At 43.6% G+C, this 19,133-nt stretch overlaps 1 protein-coding gene and 1 pseudogene across 1 annotated transcript in view; one reads left to right on the forward strand and one right to left on the reverse strand.

The window, feature by feature from the left end:
- Positions 1 to 7,751: 7,751 nt before the first annotated feature.
- FEZ1 (fasciculation and elongation protein zeta 1) overlaps positions 7,752 to 19,133 on the reverse strand; it is a 58,133-nt gene continuing 46,751 nt past the window's right edge. The window contains exons 8-10 of the mRNA XM_066254994.1: positions 14,627 to 14,702; positions 10,913 to 10,978; positions 7,752 to 8,112 (exon numbers count right to left, since the gene is read on the reverse strand). Of these exons, the coding sequence (XP_066111091.1) occupies positions 8,096 to 8,112; positions 10,913 to 10,978; positions 14,627 to 14,702 (159 nt within the window). The 3' untranslated portion in view covers positions 7,752 to 8,095. The remainder of the gene's footprint in view (positions 8,113 to 10,912; positions 10,979 to 14,626; positions 14,703 to 19,133) is intronic.
- Positions 16,054 to 18,465, forward strand: LOC136325359 (protein DEK pseudogene; annotated as a pseudogene).

The following is a 19,133-nucleotide window of genomic DNA, read 5'->3' on the forward strand; positions in this document are numbered from 1 at the left end:
ATTCAAGTGTAGGTTTCTTATACTTTTATGTTTCTCAGCCTCTCTCTGGGCCAATCTCATTTAGCCCCTTTGCAAATTAAATGCATCTCATTAAACCAAACCCATTTAGGACAATGCCCCTCAGGTGTGTGCATCTTAGTACATCTTTCATTAGAGACAAGTGCTTGATTTATCTTTCATCTCATTACACTCTTTAAAATTATATGCATCTTATTACACTCAGTGCACTGAGACGACTTATTTCAGGTGTAGACATTACATGCAGTATTATCAGGCAAGAACATTTTTTTCATTTCATTACAAGTCTCGCAATTTATGTACATCTCATTACAATCAGCTATTTAAGACAATTCCCTTCAGTTGTGTATATCTCATTATACGTTTGCATTTCAGATTTTTCCACCTTACAACAGCCCAGCATTATTCAGAGAACTCACTTCAGGTATGCATCCCTCACATCCACCGGCTATTTTTTGAATTTCAGGGTGGTTGATTTCCCCATCATATTGCAAAATCTTGATCATAGCAAACTCATTTAAAGCTTGCTCCTCTACCCATGGTCCTTTGCAGAAAAGGAAAAACATGAGGTTCCCCTGGATTTGCCATGACCCTCCAATAACTTCCCCTTACACACAGGGCCCATTTGCATCAGCTTCTTCACTTGAAATGCTAATCCTGCAGACAACAGTCCTGCAGCTCCCAACTGCTTCTGGAGGTGCCGCTCCTCCTTCAGGACAGCACCTCCCCCTGCCCCACTGGAGATCTGAGACTGACACACTGCCCAGGCCCCCGAAGCCTAGACTGCTTCACACTTCTTGCTGCCCTTTAGACTGGATGCTGCTGAGTATCCATGTGAGGGCACATCCTGGAAGGAGATGAAATAACTTTGCGCCCTCGTGATGGAGTCTCCTCAACACCTCCAGGCCCAGTGGCATCTCCGTCTCTCCCTCAACTCCTACCCTGGAGTTCTACAGCTGGGGTACACCTGAGAATTTCTAAGCATCCCTGGCCAGGCGGTGGCGCAGTAGATAGTGTGTTGGACTGGGATGCGGAGGACCCAGGTTTGAAACCCTGAGGTTGCCAGCTTGAGTGCGGGCTCATCTGGTTTGAGCAAAAAGCTGACCAGCTTGGACCCAAGGTCGCTGGCTAGAACAAGGGACCACTCGGTCTTCTGTAGCCCCCCCCCCTCATCAAAGCACATATGAGGAAGCAGTCGATGAACAACTAAGGTGCCGCAACAAAGAATTGATGCTTCTCATCTCTCTCCCTTCCTGTGTCTCTGTCCCTATCTATCCCTCTCTCTCTCTGTGTCAAAAAAAAAAAAAAAAATTGCTAAGCAGGCTTCTGGAATTGCAGGTGTCCAAGTTCCTATTCAAAGGTAGGGCCAAGGTAGGTGCATCTTTAGAAGCACTATAGATATTCTGAGCCACTGTGTCACACAAACCTGGCTTCAGAAAAGAATCTGCAATGCAGTGGCTCTGAGCTGAAATGCCTGATGCTCTCAGCACCACCACCACCACCCACCCCCATTGTATTTGCACATAACAATCTGAGCCTAGACTGAAAAACAATTTCTCAGTCCTGGAAAGGGCAACTCAACCAGCCCACCCCATATAGTAATCCCATCCACAGCACTGTAACTTGTCACCTCCCTTCACTGCTCAATGACTCTCAGGACAGACAGACCTAACTGTTACCCAGAGCCACCCAATTCTTCCAACTTCAACAGGTGATCTGAGCTCGGCCTTCTGGAGACAAATGGATGAAGGAGAAACATTCCAGACTGTTTGGCTGTGGTTGCCAAGGCCTACTCACTAAGTGGGAGCTGCACTTCCGGAGATCTGGGAGGCCTTTCTCCACCCTCTTGAGTTAGTGCTCGTGTCCTGAAAGGCTAGTGGCTGAGGCCATGAAGGTTCACGTTGGATTCAGGCAGACAGTAAAAGCACTGTGGAGCCTGAGCTTGGTGGGCCATTCTGTTTATTAGTCTTGCAACTGCAGACAAGCATGAGGGCAGGGAAGACCACTTCTCTCTCTCTTTCAGGACTGACAAGCAAACAGTCCAGGGGAGGAAAGCCCCTTCACTAGCAAACAATATCAAACAATGGCCTCTACCAATGGTGGCAGGCAGTCTGCAAACTACAATCTGCTGCCCTGAGGGCAAGCACCTGCAGCCTTACATAGACTATACACACATGGTGCTGCCCCGTGCTCATGCACCAATCGGGCAAAGTGCAAGTGTGCAAGCCTAACACAGTTGTTAGCCCAACATCTGCCACTCCACATGTCTCCTTGACAATGAAGAATCTTTTTTCTAAGTGCAAAATAAATTTGATTTTGACCTTCACTCACCCACCACGTCACCCAAAAGAACCTGAATGTGACATAATCCTGCCTCTTTGCCTTGTTTCCCTTGTCCAGGATTACCCGAGGGCCCCGGTTCTAAAATCAGCAGGTGCCAGGTGGCATGGGACTGCCGCTGAGCAAGTTTTCTGAGGCTAAAGCATAAGAGGAGGGCTGATTTTAGGGAAATGGGCCACACCCTGTCATTTCGGTCCATTTTTGTTTTTGCTTTCAGGTTCTGTGTCCATTGCATTGAAATGATGATCGGACCCCCTCAGACTCAAGAGGCCACAGAGCCAGCCCTTTCTATACGTTTTTCAAAGTTTACCAGTAAAACTAAAAGTCACAATTGATTGAGCACTTAGCATATATGCTAGATACTATAGATTATTCAAAATAACCTGGGTTTACTGGTATTATTGTTAATATTACTATTCTTATTTCCAAAATGAGGTAACTAGAGCTCACAGATATTAAATAATCTTCTCAAAAATTATTTAGCTACTCTGTAGTAGAGCTGGGATTTCAACCAAAAGCCAAACACATGCTCCTCCTGTGAGGTAATTTGCCTCCCTCCGCCTCGGCCTGACCAGGGCTGGCCCTCAGGGTCAAGGCAGAAGCATCCTCTTCCCTGAAATCCTCCAGGGCACCAGCAGCCCTACACCCACTTTTGTTTCTCTCCTCTGAGGCCCCAGATGAAGCCACACTCAGAGGCATGGATCCAGCCTTAGCCCAATTCCCCCAACAGCCCCCGCAGGCCCCCAGCTCCGAACTCGAGGCTTCTACAGTGTGGGGGCAGGGAGAAGTCACCCTGAGCACTCCTCTAGGAACTGTATGCTACAGGAGGGGTTGGTACACGGGTCTTGGAGGAGAGGCTTCTGCTGGCTGTCCACACGCTGAGATAAAGAGGTAGCAATAGCAGGTCCACTGTACTACGGCTAATGGTCACGTGTTAGAATGATGTGTGAGGTCAGTGATGACAGCGGACATCCAAGCCTTACTCACTGCCGGCCTGTGCAGGTGATTTCTTCCAGCCGGTCAGAGGGCAAGGCCAGGTTCTTAGGACTTTTCAGACTTGACTGCTGAGAGTAGGGGAGACCAGGTGGGAGGACAGAGGAAGAACAAAGAGGAGGGTGGTCATCTCTAGGAGAGAGATAGAATGGGTGCCCAGACCCAAGGGGGTAGGGGAATCCACCAAGAGCCGAGGACAGGCCAGGGGTGCTGTCAGATTGCATACCATTTTAGTAAGGGAAAAGCAGAGTGCGTCTGTTCAAGAGGAAGAGAGGGGGGGGGGGGGGGGGGGGGGGTTACGGGGAAGTACAATGGGCTGGAACAGATGCCTGGCTCTGTCACCAACTCACTTCTTGGGTTCTGTGACTCACTGTCCCCTTCTCTGGCAGGCTGAGAGCGAAGGAGAGAATGAGGAGAGGATACTGGCTAGAGGAAAAGAGAGGAGAGAGAGGGAAAGAAAAAAGAGAGGAGGAGAGAGAAATAGATGCACATATATCTCTGGGGTTTTTCAGACAAAGCTATTATCAAAATGCCAACCAGCTCCTGTCTGTCTAATTTGCATATTCCATGCTGTGCTCTTTGAAGCAGGATGAATATGCATGAGGGCTTGGGCGGGGGGGGGGGGGGGGGGGGGGGTGGAGCTGCTGAGCTGTGGACTAAGGTGGCTCATTGTTCTTTTAAAAGAAAGGCATTAATAGAAAGCCAGAGCACCGTCCTGGTCTACAGTGACCCCTGCCTCCCCTCTCCAGTAAAGGGAGGAGGAGAGCACAGCCCAGGCTCAGGCAGGAACCCCAACAACTATTCTCTCATCCTCCCAAGGAAATAGGCACCATCAAGAACGCCACAGTCTCTTCTCTAAGAGCAGCAGTTAATTACTCTCCTCTGCACGCATACTAATCATGGAGGCTGGCTGGGGAGGAAAGTCACCTCTCCTGCCTTCCCTGGGATCCACACAGCCCCTGCCATTTCCTCCTCCTCCTCCTGCCAGGAAATCTGGGCACCAGGTGTGCTCCCTGCTTCCACCTGGTGCGACACCAGTGCCTCAGTAGCAGGAGTCCCTAGGACACAGTGGGTGCTCAAAAATAGTCATGAAAACGGACTTGCCGCCGTCCATTAGGACTTGGTTTATCGTTCATCTTCTAAGATACCTGGAGGATCACACCTTTTTACCGACTGTCTCCCTCTCTTCTTCCCTGGCCATGAGCTGAAGAGAGTCATACTTCAGACATTATTCTAGCGAGCACAAGAAAGGTTTATTTCATTTTTAAACTCCAATTTATCACACAAACTTTAGGCCATAACACACTTCCTTTTGGGTTTTCTCTCTGCTATCGCACGTCTGTCTCCCACCATGAAACAGAAACACAAGGGTCGGGAAAGTGGGGACTACCCATTGGAAATGGCGCAGCCCCTGGCCATCTTCCGGCTCTGCAGAAGGGAAGGCCAGTGTCTGGCTTCACGATGGGGTTGCCATTACCAGGACTTACGGTTAAGCTTAGCAAAACCCACAGCAAGGCCTTCCACTGATGGGAACATGCTTCAGGTAAACAGCTCGCTAGCCAGCCCAGCCGCTCGCCCCCTGGGAGGCACCCGGGAGGCACCCGGCAGAACTTGCTTTCCAAAGTTCCTTGCTGGCTGTGGACCTCCTAGATAGGACTTGAGTTTGGCACTCAAGACCCACTGGAGTCTGAAGGATCAGTCATCAGTCTGCCCTTGGGATTCCTCCTACAGTCCTAAAGCAGGCGGGAGGATGCTGGGGGAAGACAGTTGTGCTGACCTGTTACCCCCACTACCTGTGCATTCCTCAGGTTCAGCCTCCGGGGTCAGGACTCCAGCAACACTGAAAACCTAAAGCTTCTTCAAAACTTAATGCCAATACCGCCCACCCGCAGATCTTGTTACAATGCAGCTTCTGACTCAGTAAGTCTGGGGTGGGGCCTGAGGCTTTGTGTTTCTAACAATTCCTAGGATGTTGTTGGTGATACTGGTCTGGGCACCACACTTTGATTAGTGGAGACAGAGGGAAGGGCAATGCGAAACCGTGAGAAACCAATTGAATATTCTTCCTTAACTCCTATGTACACAAAGGAGAGCAAAGAGAAGCCACTGCTCCCACCATCCGCTCCCAGATATACCTCCTCCTAGCCGGAGTACATCCCTGACGCGTGAGATTTATCTTTAATTGCCAGCACCTGTGATGAGCTTGTCTCTGCTCCTTCAGACACACTAGCACAGTGGTCCTCAACCTTTTTTGGGCCATGGACTGGTTTAATGTCAGAAAATATTTTCACAGACTGGCATTTAGGGTGGGACAGATTAATGTATCATGTGACTGAGACAAGCGTCAAGAGTGAGTCTTAGACGGATGTAACAGAGGGAATCTGGTCATTTTTAAAAAATAAAACATCGTTCAGATTTAAATATAAATAAAATGAAAATAATGTAAGTTATTTATTCTTTCTCTGTAGACCGGTACCAAATGGCCCACGGACTGGTACCAGTCTGCAGCCCAGGGTTTGGGGACCACTGCACTAGCAGGATAAATTGGGGGAAAGGTATAGTTGACCCAGATCTGACAAAGCCAAGGCAGAATGTGGAATTCCTGGGGAAGTCACTGCCTCCCCTTTGCTGAGACTGTGAAAACCCCACCACTGGCAGTGCTAACTTGCTCATGACCTGACACTACCAGGGACCCCTTGCATCCTTAGCCATAGTTCCAATGACTGCAGAGCTGAAGTCACCCCTTTTGTCAAAGGCTGGTACTTACATCAATTTGCTGACTCCTGAGGGTTTGAACGGGTACCTGTTTGTTTCTATCGTCTATAGCAGGGGTAGTCAACCTTTTTATACATACCGCCCACTTTTGTATCTCTGTTAGTAGTAAAATTTTCTAACCGGCCACCGGTTCCACAGTAATGGTGATTTATAAAGTAGGGAAGTAACTTTACTTTATAAAATTTATAAAGCAGAGTTACAGCAAGTTAAAGCATATTATAATAATTACTTACCAAGTACTTTATGTCGGATTTTTGCTGTTTGGCAGAATAAATCTTTATAAAACAACTTACTATAGTTAAATCTATCTTTTTATTTATACTTTGGTTGCTCCACTACTGCCCACCATGAAAGCTGGAACGCCCACTAGTGGGCAGTAGGGACCAGGTTGACTATCACTGGTCTATAGTAACTAGGGCTCTATTTACACAAGCATTCTGCTTCATGCAGATGCCCAAGTCAGAGCTGCAGGCACCATACCAGCTTCCCTAGTAGGGCAAGTCCCTTCAGACCAGGTGGGACTGCTACTGGCCTAGAAAAGTAGAGGCCCAGGAAGTGAGAGGCAGATGCCAAGGATGCTTCCATTGTCACCCACGTGGATGTGTGGCCTCCTGTGAGTTGCCAGAGTGATAAAGCATAATTTTCTATGTGGCACCCTTAGTTGAACAAACACTGAGCTCCTAAGAGTGAGTGGAAGTCTAACTGGATAAGAGACCAAGTGCCAGTCTGATTCTCTGCTTCTGAACACCTCTGCTTCTCAGCCCCCTCACCTCAAATCACTGCGATGCTGGCACCCACTTACCACACAAGGCTGCTGTGAGGTGAGCTGATGTGTAGAGAGTGTGAAGGCCAGTGGCAGGTGCTTAGCAAGTACTTACTAAAAGTTTTTGTTTTAAGACGAGGCTGAGGAAATTGGTAGGGTTAATATCATTCCAGCCAGAAGATGGAGGTTGTGGTAGAATTGAGCCAGTATTTGGATATGAGGGCAGTGGTCACCTACTGGTCAAACAAGCCTGGCTGCTGCCTGCCACTGGTGCTAGAGACAGCACATTGGGGTCATAGCTGCTGGACCTCTAGGTTTGCAGGAAGGGCAGGGCAGGATGTGCATAGATAGTATAGGATATGGTTTCCAGGGGTCATTGGGGCAGTCAGGACAGAAGCCAAAACCCCCCATGCTCACACAGCTCAACAGAGCTGCCTCCTGCCAATCCTTGAGACTCCAGGTCCCAGGAAGGGACTGTCAAGGACCTCCAGGAGCCAATCTAGTCACCTCACCAGAAGGTGCTGCCTCTGCCTGACTGCTCCTTGAGCTCACTTTCTATCTGCTAACTTCACAACCTTCCCCCTCCTCTGACACCCCCTATGACAGTAAGTTCCTACCACATATCCTGCAGCTCCGCTACAGCTGCCGAGGCACGGAGTCATATAGGCTAGAGAGGCCTTCTCCTTTGTCTGTACCACGTGCAGTCCAATGGCGACCACAACGGGGCAGGTTCCTGCTCCCTAAACACCATGCTGTCGCCACAGGCCCCAGGCCATCATGTGAAGGCAGCCACACATCCTTCCTCTGGAGGGTCTGTAACAAGGGGCCACTGGACATCACACTCCAAAACACATGAAGCATATTAATTAAATGAAAGTTTATTTCAAAATTAGTGTTAAAGTGTAAGCTGTTTTTGAGGGCTGGAGCCAGACTACATAGTGAGTGGTGAGAGTATCTGCCTTCCTCCGACATAGGCGGAGAGCAGGCAGTGTCCCCAGCCCTGTCCTTTGTCATGCATCCAATGATTACTAGGACTAGAAGCCAATGACAGCAAAGGACCCGCGCGTTTGCTCATGTTTAATCCAGGTTAAGCGCTACACGTTTAAATACATGTCGGAGGTTACGTGGTCTCGTATCATGCAGTCCCTGTGATGGAATGACTCTTGCTCAGTGACCTCCGCTGCAAGGCTGCTTCCAAGGGCGAGGTTAGGTAGGACAGAGAACTGCAAAGAGAAGAGGACAAGACAGAGGTCAAAGCCCAGTGCAGGTCAGGACCTGCCAGCACAGGTGGCCCTGGCTGAGAGCTATCATACCAGCTTCCCACCAGCATCCTGGGCAGAGAACTGCCCCCTTAGAACCAGGAACCATTGCAGTCACATGTCTTTCTTCCAGAAGCAGGAAGAGCCAATGATGGGTGGTTGTTTGGTATAACAAGTGCATTGTCTTCAGTGCCCACCTGCCTGGATTCAAATCCTGGGTCTGCTGTTTCTAATTCTACAACCTCTCTTGCTTGTTTCTTTACGTGTACACCTTCATGTGTAGACTGTGCCTTTGCCTAGCCCAAAGGGTTGTTCAGAGGCAGGTCGAAGGAGCTCAGTAAATGTTAACTAGCTTTATAAATTCACTGACATTTCAGTGGATCATGTGAGGTAAAATCTAGCCCTCACATTGCTAACTTACAGAACTCGTTTCTACAAACCTTCTTTGAAAATGTCCTTTGAGTAATCTGTTGCTCTTTTAAAATCTTTAAGTGTCAGAAGTTCTTCCAATGTTTGGCCTAAATTCCTCCTGCAGAAATTTAAGACTAATCTCTCTGATCCTTATGGAAACAATATAACTTAGAGGCTCTTAACTGAGGTTCACAAGCCATCTGAAACTATACCCAAAGCTGTGTGCACGTAGAGCAAAAATCAGAGGAACAAAAGATCTTGATTATGAGTGATCATCAGTTGATACTGTCAGGGACTGAATGCTTGTGTCTCCTAAAAATGCATATGCTGAAGTCCTAACCCCCCAGTACAGCTGTTTTTGAAGATGGAGCCTCTGAAAAAGTAATGTTAAATGAGTTCTTAAGGGTGGAGCCCTGATCTGATAGGATTAGTGTCCTTATAAGAAGAAACAGAAGAGAGCCCTCTCTTTCCCCTAGAGGCCTGGTGGGCAAACTGCAGCTTGCAAGCCACATGTGGCTCTTTGGCCCCTTGAGTGTGGCTTTCCCACAAAATACCATGTGTGGGCCCTACCTCGATAAGAAATGTACCTACTTAAAGTTTAAAAAATTTAGCTCTCAAAAGAAATTTCAATCGTTGTACTGTTGATATTTGGCTCTGTTGACTAATGAGTTTGCCGACCACTGCCCTAGATCACAGAAGGAAGGATCACTATCTACAAGGCAAGAAGAGAGCCTTCATTAGAAATGCCTAGCCTCCAGAACTGGGAGAAAATAAAACCTGTTGTTTAAGGTAGGCAGTGGTATTTTGTTTTAGCAGCCTGGGCAGACTAACACAGATATTTACATTACAAAAAAGAAAGGAAATACAAAGAGTATGTGTTTCTTAATGGAAGTTTGCAACCATCAATAACATAGTGCTTACCAAAAAAATATGAAACTAAATCTGATCAAGCCTCTAGCTCAATTAACAAGAAGTACAAAAGATGGAAGAACATGTTAAATCAAACCTTGGGGACACTACCAGCTAGCAAAATCCAGTCCAGACTAAAAATCTATGGGGCAAACAACCTGGTTTCTCCAATAAAAAAATATATATCAAGGAATGAGAGAGAGGAAGGAAAGAGAAGCCTATATAACACGTTAAAAGAGTTTCAGAGAAAAAAAGAAGAGTTTCAGAGACATATCCAGTTGCAATATGGACCTTCAGTGGATCTTCAAACAAGTTGAAAAACAATTTTATAGGAAAATCTGAACACTGATTAGAATAGTCAATGATATTGAGAATTTTCTTTCTTTTTTTAACTGTGATAATAGTGTGGTTGTGTTTTTTTTAAAGCATTCTTATGTTTTAGAATTGTATCCTGAAATATTTATGTATGGAAAAATACGATGATTAGGATTTGCTTCAAAATAATATGAAAGGGAGAAGTTGGAAAGGGGTATAAATAAAACACGATTGACAATGCATTAATAATAGTTAAAGCAGGGTGTTAAGTACATAAAAGTTCATATATCATTCACTCTACTTTTATATATGTTAAATAAATATGAAATAAAACAAAAAATAGTTATAAAGTTTATAGCTCATCATGACTCAGGTTGTTGGCTTAAAATTCTTAACAGTATTCTCAGGCTTTGTTTCTCCCAACTAAATAGCCAACTTCACAGCACTTCCACAGTAAGTCTTTTGTTGGTTTGGCTGCTTCTCATGTGCCATCACTCTGGTGACTCAGGAGTGATGAAATCTCCTTCTCAGGCCTCCAAGCAACATCCCAAAGCAAAACCCCATGACTGTGAGGGCCTCACAATTGTCCACTTGCTTTCCCTGGCCCTGTGCAGTCTGGGAAGGCTGCAACAGAGCGTTCCACACTTTCAGCAGGCGTCCTGGGGAAGGGAGCCAGAAGACCACTTCTGCTCCTGGAGGGCTGGGCTGCTCTTACCTTTTATTTTCATTTTTTATTTTTATTATTATTATTATTATTATTATTATTATTATTTTGGTGAGAGGAGGGGAGATAGTGAGGTAGACTCCTGCATGCACCCTGGCCTGGATCCACCTGGCAACCCCATCTGGGGCTGATGCTCTGCCCATCTGGGGCTAATGCTCAAGCACCAAGGCCTTTTTAGCACCTGAGGCTGATGTGCTCAGAACAAACAAACTATCCTCAGCATCTGGGGCCACACTCAAACCAATTGAGCCCTTGGCTGCAGGAGGGGAAGAGAGAGAGAAGGGGGAGAGGGGGAAAAGCAGACGGTCGGTTCTCCTGTATGCCCTGACTAGGAATCAAACCTGGGACGTCCATATGCCTGCCGACACTCTATCCACTGAGCCACCAGCCAGGGCCAGCTCTTACCTTTTAAAATGTAGTCTGTTAGCAAAGTGGGCACCTTTTCATTATCCTCCTTCATGGCAAAGAGAACTGAGGAAGAAGAGAGACAGAGATGAGCCAAGGTACCATCAAGGCATAAAGCTCACTTCTAGACCAAACAATCCACCAACCCAAAGTGAGTGAGAAATGAGTCAAGAAAACCAGACCATTTGTAGAGTATTGAGCAGAAGTCTAGAAGCTTCTGTTAAGAGTCAGCATTCAATATCAAGAGTCAGAGTGGCCTCTTTGTGACTTTATTTTCTTTCCTTTACCTCTCACTCTTTTTTTGTTTAGCTCATCTATACTTTCCACATCATTTTCTAAGTATATGTCTTTAATAATCATAAAAATAAATAAATGAAGCAATTTTTAAAAAATCAGCTTTCAAATACAATCTAAACATTAGAATAATAGTCATCTCATCACTGAATAACCAATAAAATTGTCTCTAAAGACATTCTATTCATATAAACATATTAGGAAATTTCCTCACCTGCACTTTATTTATAACAAATGAATTTTTGTATATGAAAGCATAATATATTTTGACAAGATGATTCTCAAAAAGTAATTCTAGAGCATTCCATAGTTATTGTACCATCTTTAAAAATCTTTTTTTATTTTTATAAAATTAAATTTAATGCAGTGACATTGATCAATAAGAGTACATAGGTTTCAGGTAAACATTTCTGTAGCATTTGAACTGTTTATTATGTTGTATACCCATCACCCAAAGTCAAATCATTTTCTGTCACCTTATATTTGTCCCTCTTTACTCCTCTTTCCCCCACAACCTCCTACCCCTGGTAACCATTTCACTTTTATCTATGTCTGAGTCTCATTTTTATATCCCACCTATGGGTGAAATCACATAGTTCTTACTCTAACATATTTATTTTCTACTTTATACCTGGCACAGCACTAGAATTCCTGGAAATGCAAGAGACTGATGGATCCTCAAGGAGCTTATGGACTTTTTGTTGAAACAGGACATAACTCCACATAAACTAAATGATGACAAGTTATTAAAGCCTAAAGACTTTCTGTAAAAGTTTTTAAAATAGCTTTTTCTGTCATTAAACTAGGTATCAGTTTCTCATATTCATAATCCATATTGTAGAGGTCAGTTTTGTAGAAAATCCTTCAAGAAAGTAGCTGGACCTTGTTTATAATATCAAAAACTGAGGGTAGGGGTGTCTACCAATACATTTCTTCACCAATTGATTCCTTAAATAAACTCTATCCCATATAGTCATACATAGCTTTATGAAAAATGAGAGAAATCTATATGTACAAGACATATTTAACAGTGAAGAAAGAAGGCTACAGAACATTATGTATTAGCTTTTAAACGTTCATGTTCATAGAAAAAAAAGTGGAGGAATGTTCATGAGACTGTTAAAAGTGGTTATCTCTGAGAGTGAGACCACAGGGGATGCTCCTTTCTCCATTATAGTCCCATAGTGTCTGGTTTTCTTCAATGAACACGTTTAATTTTTTGCAAACCGAGAAAACAATAAAGATCAGCAGGGAGGCCCTCCGACCTATTTCAATGTCCTTACTCTCCATTGATTACCTTGCCTAGTGTCAAGCCAAGGTCATGAGATTGATTCCAAAAATCAGGAGTGGGTGAAGAACAGGGCCTGACAATAGCATGAGTCAGCAGGCAGGTCCAGAAAGAGAGACTGAACCTGAGGGCCTCCCAGTCGGTATCGTGTGTTTTTTTGTTTTGTTTTGTTTCCTCTGTATTTTTAGACATGTATTCATTTCAACTGAATAGACTGGAAATACTTTACAACTGAGCATAGGCAGACTTGATGCCATATCCAGAAGATAGCAATAAAAATACAGTAAGAGCACTCAGCCAATATGTGGCTAAGTTAATCTCAAAAGCCAAAATGTATGAGTTGTCCAGGCCCCAGAGCTGGTGTTTGCCCTATGCAGGAGTAGGGTAAAGAGGAGACATTGTTCACAAACCCATACAAGGATTTGGCCAACAGAGCTTTCATAACCTGCAGGAGAATGGGCATTCAGGAAAAACAGCAGTGTTTTTTCTTTTCAAGGGGAATAAAATATTGTAATGTGGTATATTCACATGATAGAAGAGAGAGCCATAAAAAAATGTTACCCAAATGTTGGCTGATGTGACTAAAATCATGATACAAAATGTTTTAGCCAGTGTAATCCCAACTACATGACAGAGACATAAAATATTATGGCCGAAAAGCACTAGAACAGTAAACACAGTCAAGGGGACAATGAATTATTTATTTTCCTTTGTTCACTTTTTGATATTTCCAAAGTAATCTAAATGATTGATATACTGTAGCTATAATGTTTAAGTGAACTTTACCAGTGTAAACAAAACTATTGTTTTTTAATTAAAATAAAAGGATTTCACACTGAATGTCTTAATGGGTATCTGTAATAAATACATAGCTCTTTCTTCATTAAGACCATGATAGAGTAGTTTATATATATCCGCTTTTACAATTTGTCCAATTTATTTTCCAAATCTCACTACTCGTGAAAACACAAACACCTATAAATGTCAGTTCATATCTATCTGCTCCTTTTTAAAAAAATCTTAGTGCATATTTATGCAAAGGAGTTTAAAATGAGTGAAGAGGAAGCCAATGTCTTTTGAATTTAAAATTCCAGATTCTCAAGGACTCAGTATCTATTGATGTCAGCAGGATTTCTATTTACCATAACCTCCTGCTTGAGTTTTCCAAAATGATAAGAATGAGAATGTTTGGTCCCCTTCAGCACTGGGACCCAGCAGGCATCTATCTCCCTCAGCTGAACAAAGGAAGCTCCTCTTCCCATCCCCTATGGTACCAAATAGCCCTTGCTGGCCCGTTCCCTCCGGGCAGTGCTGCCATGGGCTGGGCAGCCTGGCTAGTGTGTCACTCATGCACTGCATGGTTGCCAGGGAGATGGACTTCTCTTGATTCCCTGAGCCTGTCACATCTCAGCCTAGGACTCTCTTCCTAAAAGAATCAAGCTGACACTGATGGCTAACACCATGTGCCCTGGCCCTTTGGGGGTTGCAGTGTAAGATGTATATAAAGAGACTTTGCCTACAAATGGTTCTTTCTTACACACTGTTTTCTATCATAGCTCAGAATGTTTATTAATATCTGACAGTAGAGCCAAAATGGGGGAGAAGAGGCAATCATTTCCTAAAAAGAAAACCAGACACTCTTCTTCCCAATCAGCCTTACCGCACCCAAGAAATCTCGCTTCTCATTAGAAATACAGCCAGGCCCACAGACTGAGCTCCTTGCTTTCGGGAGGAACAAATTGAGACTGCACGGCATCCTGAAGTTGCAGGGAAGACACAGGCACGGCAGAGAATGCAAAGCCTTGAGAACTGCTGGGTGAACAGGAAGCCCCTGCATATCAGCACCCCACACGCTGCTCCCCCGCCCCAACCGCTTTCACCAGCTCACTTTCTTCTGGAAAATCTCTTGCCTTACAGAAACTGAAGAGGGACAAGACAGCTTGGCCCTCACTGTAGAGTGCTCTAATTGTACCCCTGCTCAGGGGACAGACTGAGCCACAGACACAGAGCCCAGTTTGACCCATCTAAAACTGTTCTTGGAAACCTCAGGCCTGAGGCACCAAGGATGCAACTCACAGGGAGAGATGGAGAAAAATGAGCAGCTGATCTTGCTGAGAATGGGAGCAACTCACTGTTTGTCAGCATCTGGAGGTCCTCTACCGACGGAGGGCAGGCTTTCTTCTCGTAAGGGATGACCGTGTTCAGATACTACAAGACAAATGGCATGGAGGGCTTGAGACGTAAGATACGGTTCCTCCAGGGTTGAGAGGCCTGAGACAACCTGCATGGGGACTGCACTTCTCTCTAAGAAACACGTTCCATCAAATCTTATATTCTCGACAACACCCATAATAATTTGCACCACCCTGTCTCCATACTTTTGTCTTTAGGGAGTATCTCTTTAAAACTAAGAGTTTATTGTATCAGCCAGGAAAAATATGCCCTCCATTCCAACTTCTACAGTTTCCAGACACTAGAAACTCTTTGGTTATTTAAAAGTCCTATGAGAGTTTTCTCATGTGGGCTGACAGCAAAGAGAAGGTACTACATTTTCTTACCCTTTGCAGTGCTATTTGAGAATAAATGGTTCTTTTTTTTGTCAAGATGACAGCAAGAGAACCTCAACCATGCCCTTGGTCTTGAATGCTGGGTTCACTCCCTCTGCTGGATATGAAGTGTTTCTACAACCAAATTATCTTAGAGTCCATGGGGCTATCAAAGACACTGGGTCAGAAAAATGTTGAGGCACTCTAAGGGCACCTGGCACAGTGAGTGGGAACACCTGCAGACCACAGTCAGAGGCGTGTGTGTTCACCATGGCTCTGCCACTTGGCTCTCGCACATGAGCAGGGTGGCTTTGGGAACATCTTGCCTGATATCTCTGGGCCTTAGTTCTCACCACTGTGGAATAAGGGACTGAGTCAGATGTTGCTAACATCTCCTCCCATAACGTGTTCTAGAATTCTAACACTTAGGATTCAGGTACAAATATGTGTAAAACACATAAGCAATTTATTTGCATTTATCCCACAATCTCACACTCATCCACTTACACGTGGGCCATCTCTATTAGATCATGCACTCCAAGAGGGCAGGGATCAGGACTTCATCATCTTTGTACCTGAGGGCCTAGCAGCAGAGTTCAGCACATAATAGGCACACAGTAGAAGTTTTGAACACTGTCTAAATAACCAGAAATGCTTCTCAGGCAAGTAACTGACTAAAAGGAGCTGACTGGAGATGCCACCGCATGGGTTACAGTCAGAGTGGGCAGCTAAAGGGGCCATCCTGGTGGGACTGGTCAGTTGGTGACCCAAGGTAGTAGATTAAATTAAGATCTCAGACGGATTTAATCATCAAATGCATTTCTCTTTTGCCTAACCAGGTGGTGGTGCAGTGGATAGAGCATCAGACTGGGACACAGAGGACCAAGGTTTGAAACCCTGAGGTTGTCAGCTTGAGCATGGGCTCAACTGGTTTGAGCAAGGCTCACCAGCTTGGACCCAAGGTCGCTGGCTCGAGCAAGAGGTCACTCAATCTGAGCGTCACGCCTGGATCTTCCCGGGCGCCTTCTTTTCCGCGCCCGCCGCCGTCTTTCGGAGCCTCCTTGTGTCCACGCGCGCCAGGCCCGCGGCGGCCGGGACCCGCGGCCGGCAGCATGTCCTCCTCGGCCCCTGCTGCGCAGGAAGAGGGACCCCCCCCCCCACTAGCCCGCGTCGGAGAAAGAGCCCCAAACTCCCGACCCGAGAGAGGAAAGCGAGGAGGACGACGAGGACGAGGACGAGGAGGAAGAGAAAGAAAAGTCTCATAGTGGAAGGCAAGAGGGAAAAGAAGAAAGTCGAGAGGTTGACGATGCAAGTCTCTTCTTTACAAAGAGAGCTGTTTACAATTGCACAAGGAAAAGGGCAGAAACTCTGTGAAATTGAAAGGATACATTTTTTTTTGAGTAAGAAGAAAACAGATGAACTTAGAAATCTACATAAACTACTTTACAACAGACCAGGCACAGTATCTTCATTAAAGAAGAATGTGGGTCAGTTCAGTGGCTTTCCATTTGAAAAAGGAAGTACCCAATATATAAAAAAGGAAGAAATGTTGAAAAAATTTAGAAATGCCATGTTAAAAAGCATTTGTGAGGTTCTTGATTTGGAGAGAGCAGGTGTAAATAGTGAATTGGTGAAGAGGATCTTGAATTTCTTAATGCATCCAAAGCCTTCTGGCAAACCATTGCCAAAATCTAAATATCTTCTAGCAAAGGCAACAAAAAGGAACGGAACAGTTCTGGAATGGCAAGGAAAGCAAAGCGGACCAAATGTCCTGAAATTCTGTCAGATGAGTCTAGCAGTGATGAAGATGAAAAGAAAAACAAGGAAGAGTCTTCAGAGGATGAAGATAAAGATAGTGAAGAGGAGCCACCAAAAAAAACTTCTAAAAGAGAAAAACCTAAACAGAAAACCACTCCTAAAAGTAAAAAATCTGTAAAGAATGCGAATGTGAAGAAGGCAGATAGCAGCACCACCAAGAAGAATTAAAACACTTCCAAAAAAGAAAGTGAATCTGAAGATAGTTCAGATGATGAACCTTTAATTAAGAAATTGAAGAAACCTCCTACAGACGAAGAGTTAAAGGAAACAGTAAAGAAATTATTGGCTAGTGCTAAGTTGGAGGAAGTTACAATGAGGCAGATTTGCAAAAAGGTTTATGAAAATTATCCTGCTTATGATTTGACTGAAAGAAAAGGTTTCATAAAAACAACTGTTAAAGAGCTAATTTCCTGAGATCAAGGACAGAGGCAGTTCTATGGATTTAAAGATCTGCTTTATACCATTAAACCAGCAAAGAGAATGTATTTACTTTTCTAAATCCTTGCAAGAATTGTGTTGGTAGAATTTACTCCTGACTTTTTTATCTTAAGTGTTATGTAAATTTGAGTTTGCCATTTTAAATTGCATTTCTATGCAGTTTTTAGTTTAAAATTTTGCATGGCAGTGATTGTTCCTTTTATAGTTGTTATTTTGTACATTTTGAATTTCTTTAAATAAGGTCATCAATTCTTGAACTGTTGTAGTTTTTAGTGCAGTTAATATTAGCTTGTTTGAGACATACTTTTAATCAAGGAGAACAGAAACTGTTATTATAACTGGCACTTATACATGCAGAGACCAATGCAGTATTTAGTATATGAAATATTTTGAATACATCTGTCAGTGTAAAAACTCAGTGGCAGTGTGTTCATCATACTAAGAATATAGAAGCTTCAGCTGTCCGGATGACTAAATTGGAACTTTTCTCGTGCATGTATATATGTATCAATTTGTCAGCATGACAAGTGACAGATATTATTTTTGTATTTTGAAAAACAAATTTGTTGTATATAAAGTTTTTTTTATTTCTTTTGTGCAGATCAATTTTTAAACCCATAGAGGTGTAAGTATCTTTACTGTTATAAACTGAAATGTCAGTGTTCAGCCAGATGGTATCACAGAGCAGTGAGTCAGAACTCAGTGAAGAAAACACTGAAGTAACAGTTTCTCTGCTTTGCCTTGAAAGTGTCATTAATTTGTTTTGGTGTCAACTCTGCAACCATTGTTTTTAGATATATTTTATATTAAGGACAGACCAAAATCAACACATTAAAGGTTCGGAAATTTAGGGAATAGTGGGATAAGTACAAGAACATTTGGCTTATAATAAATTACTGATTTTTATTAACTGCTTTGCCCATATAAGATATTGGTATTTACAGGAAACTTGGACCTCTGTAATTAAGACAAAAAGCACCAGGTGTAATGCTAGAAGATAATGTGCAGGCAGTAGTGGGTATCTGACAAAATAGTTCTCCAAAGTGAGAATAGACTCGTTCCTAACATTCAAGAAATGTTTCTAACATTGGAGAAATGCATTTGTGGAATGAGAGCTGCTGGGTTTTAAATTTTGGCTAATCAGGATTCTAGGTTATCAACATATGAACCACCCTGAATGAAACTAGTTTGTTTTAAATTGACTGTCTTCATCAGTTTATTAAATCTCTGAATTTTAAACTAAAACATGCTGCTTATGAGAGAATTAGGCCTTTGATGAACCAATTAAGTGATTAAAATAAAAATACCTTTGCATTGTAGAACAGAAATACGTAAAAATAGGGAAACTGTTAACAGGTACTTTCAGTTTTGATTTTTTGATAAATTGTTAACATATTAGAAAAAGGTGCACTTAATACAAATGAATAAAGTAAATGAACCTGTGGGAAAAAAAAAAAGTCACTCAATCTGCTGTAGCCCCACGCTCAAGGTACATATGAGAAAGCAATCAATGAACAACTAAGGAGCCACAATGAAGAATTGATGCTTCTTATCTCTCTCCCTTCCTGTCTGTCCCTCTATCTGTCTCTGTCATACAAAAAACAAAACAAAACAAAACAAAAAAACCCCACATTTCTCTTTTAATACATTCTGTTCTTAAAACAAGTTAACTTGTAGGTCTACAAGCAGTGTTGAGTTTTAAGTTTTATCCATGCCCTAGACTACTGGAGCTCAAGAAACTGTTCACTTTTACCAAGAGACGTCCTGTTTCTCCTCCACAGAATATGTTAAGACCACCCTTGCCTGAGTGCCAGGGTAATACTATTGAGTCACCACC

The sequence above is a fragment of the Saccopteryx bilineata genome, chromosome 2 (genome assembly GCF_036850765.1).
Source record: "Saccopteryx bilineata isolate mSacBil1 chromosome 2, mSacBil1_pri_phased_curated, whole genome shotgun sequence".
Taxonomy (NCBI): domain Eukaryota; kingdom Metazoa; phylum Chordata; class Mammalia; order Chiroptera; family Emballonuridae; genus Saccopteryx; species Saccopteryx bilineata.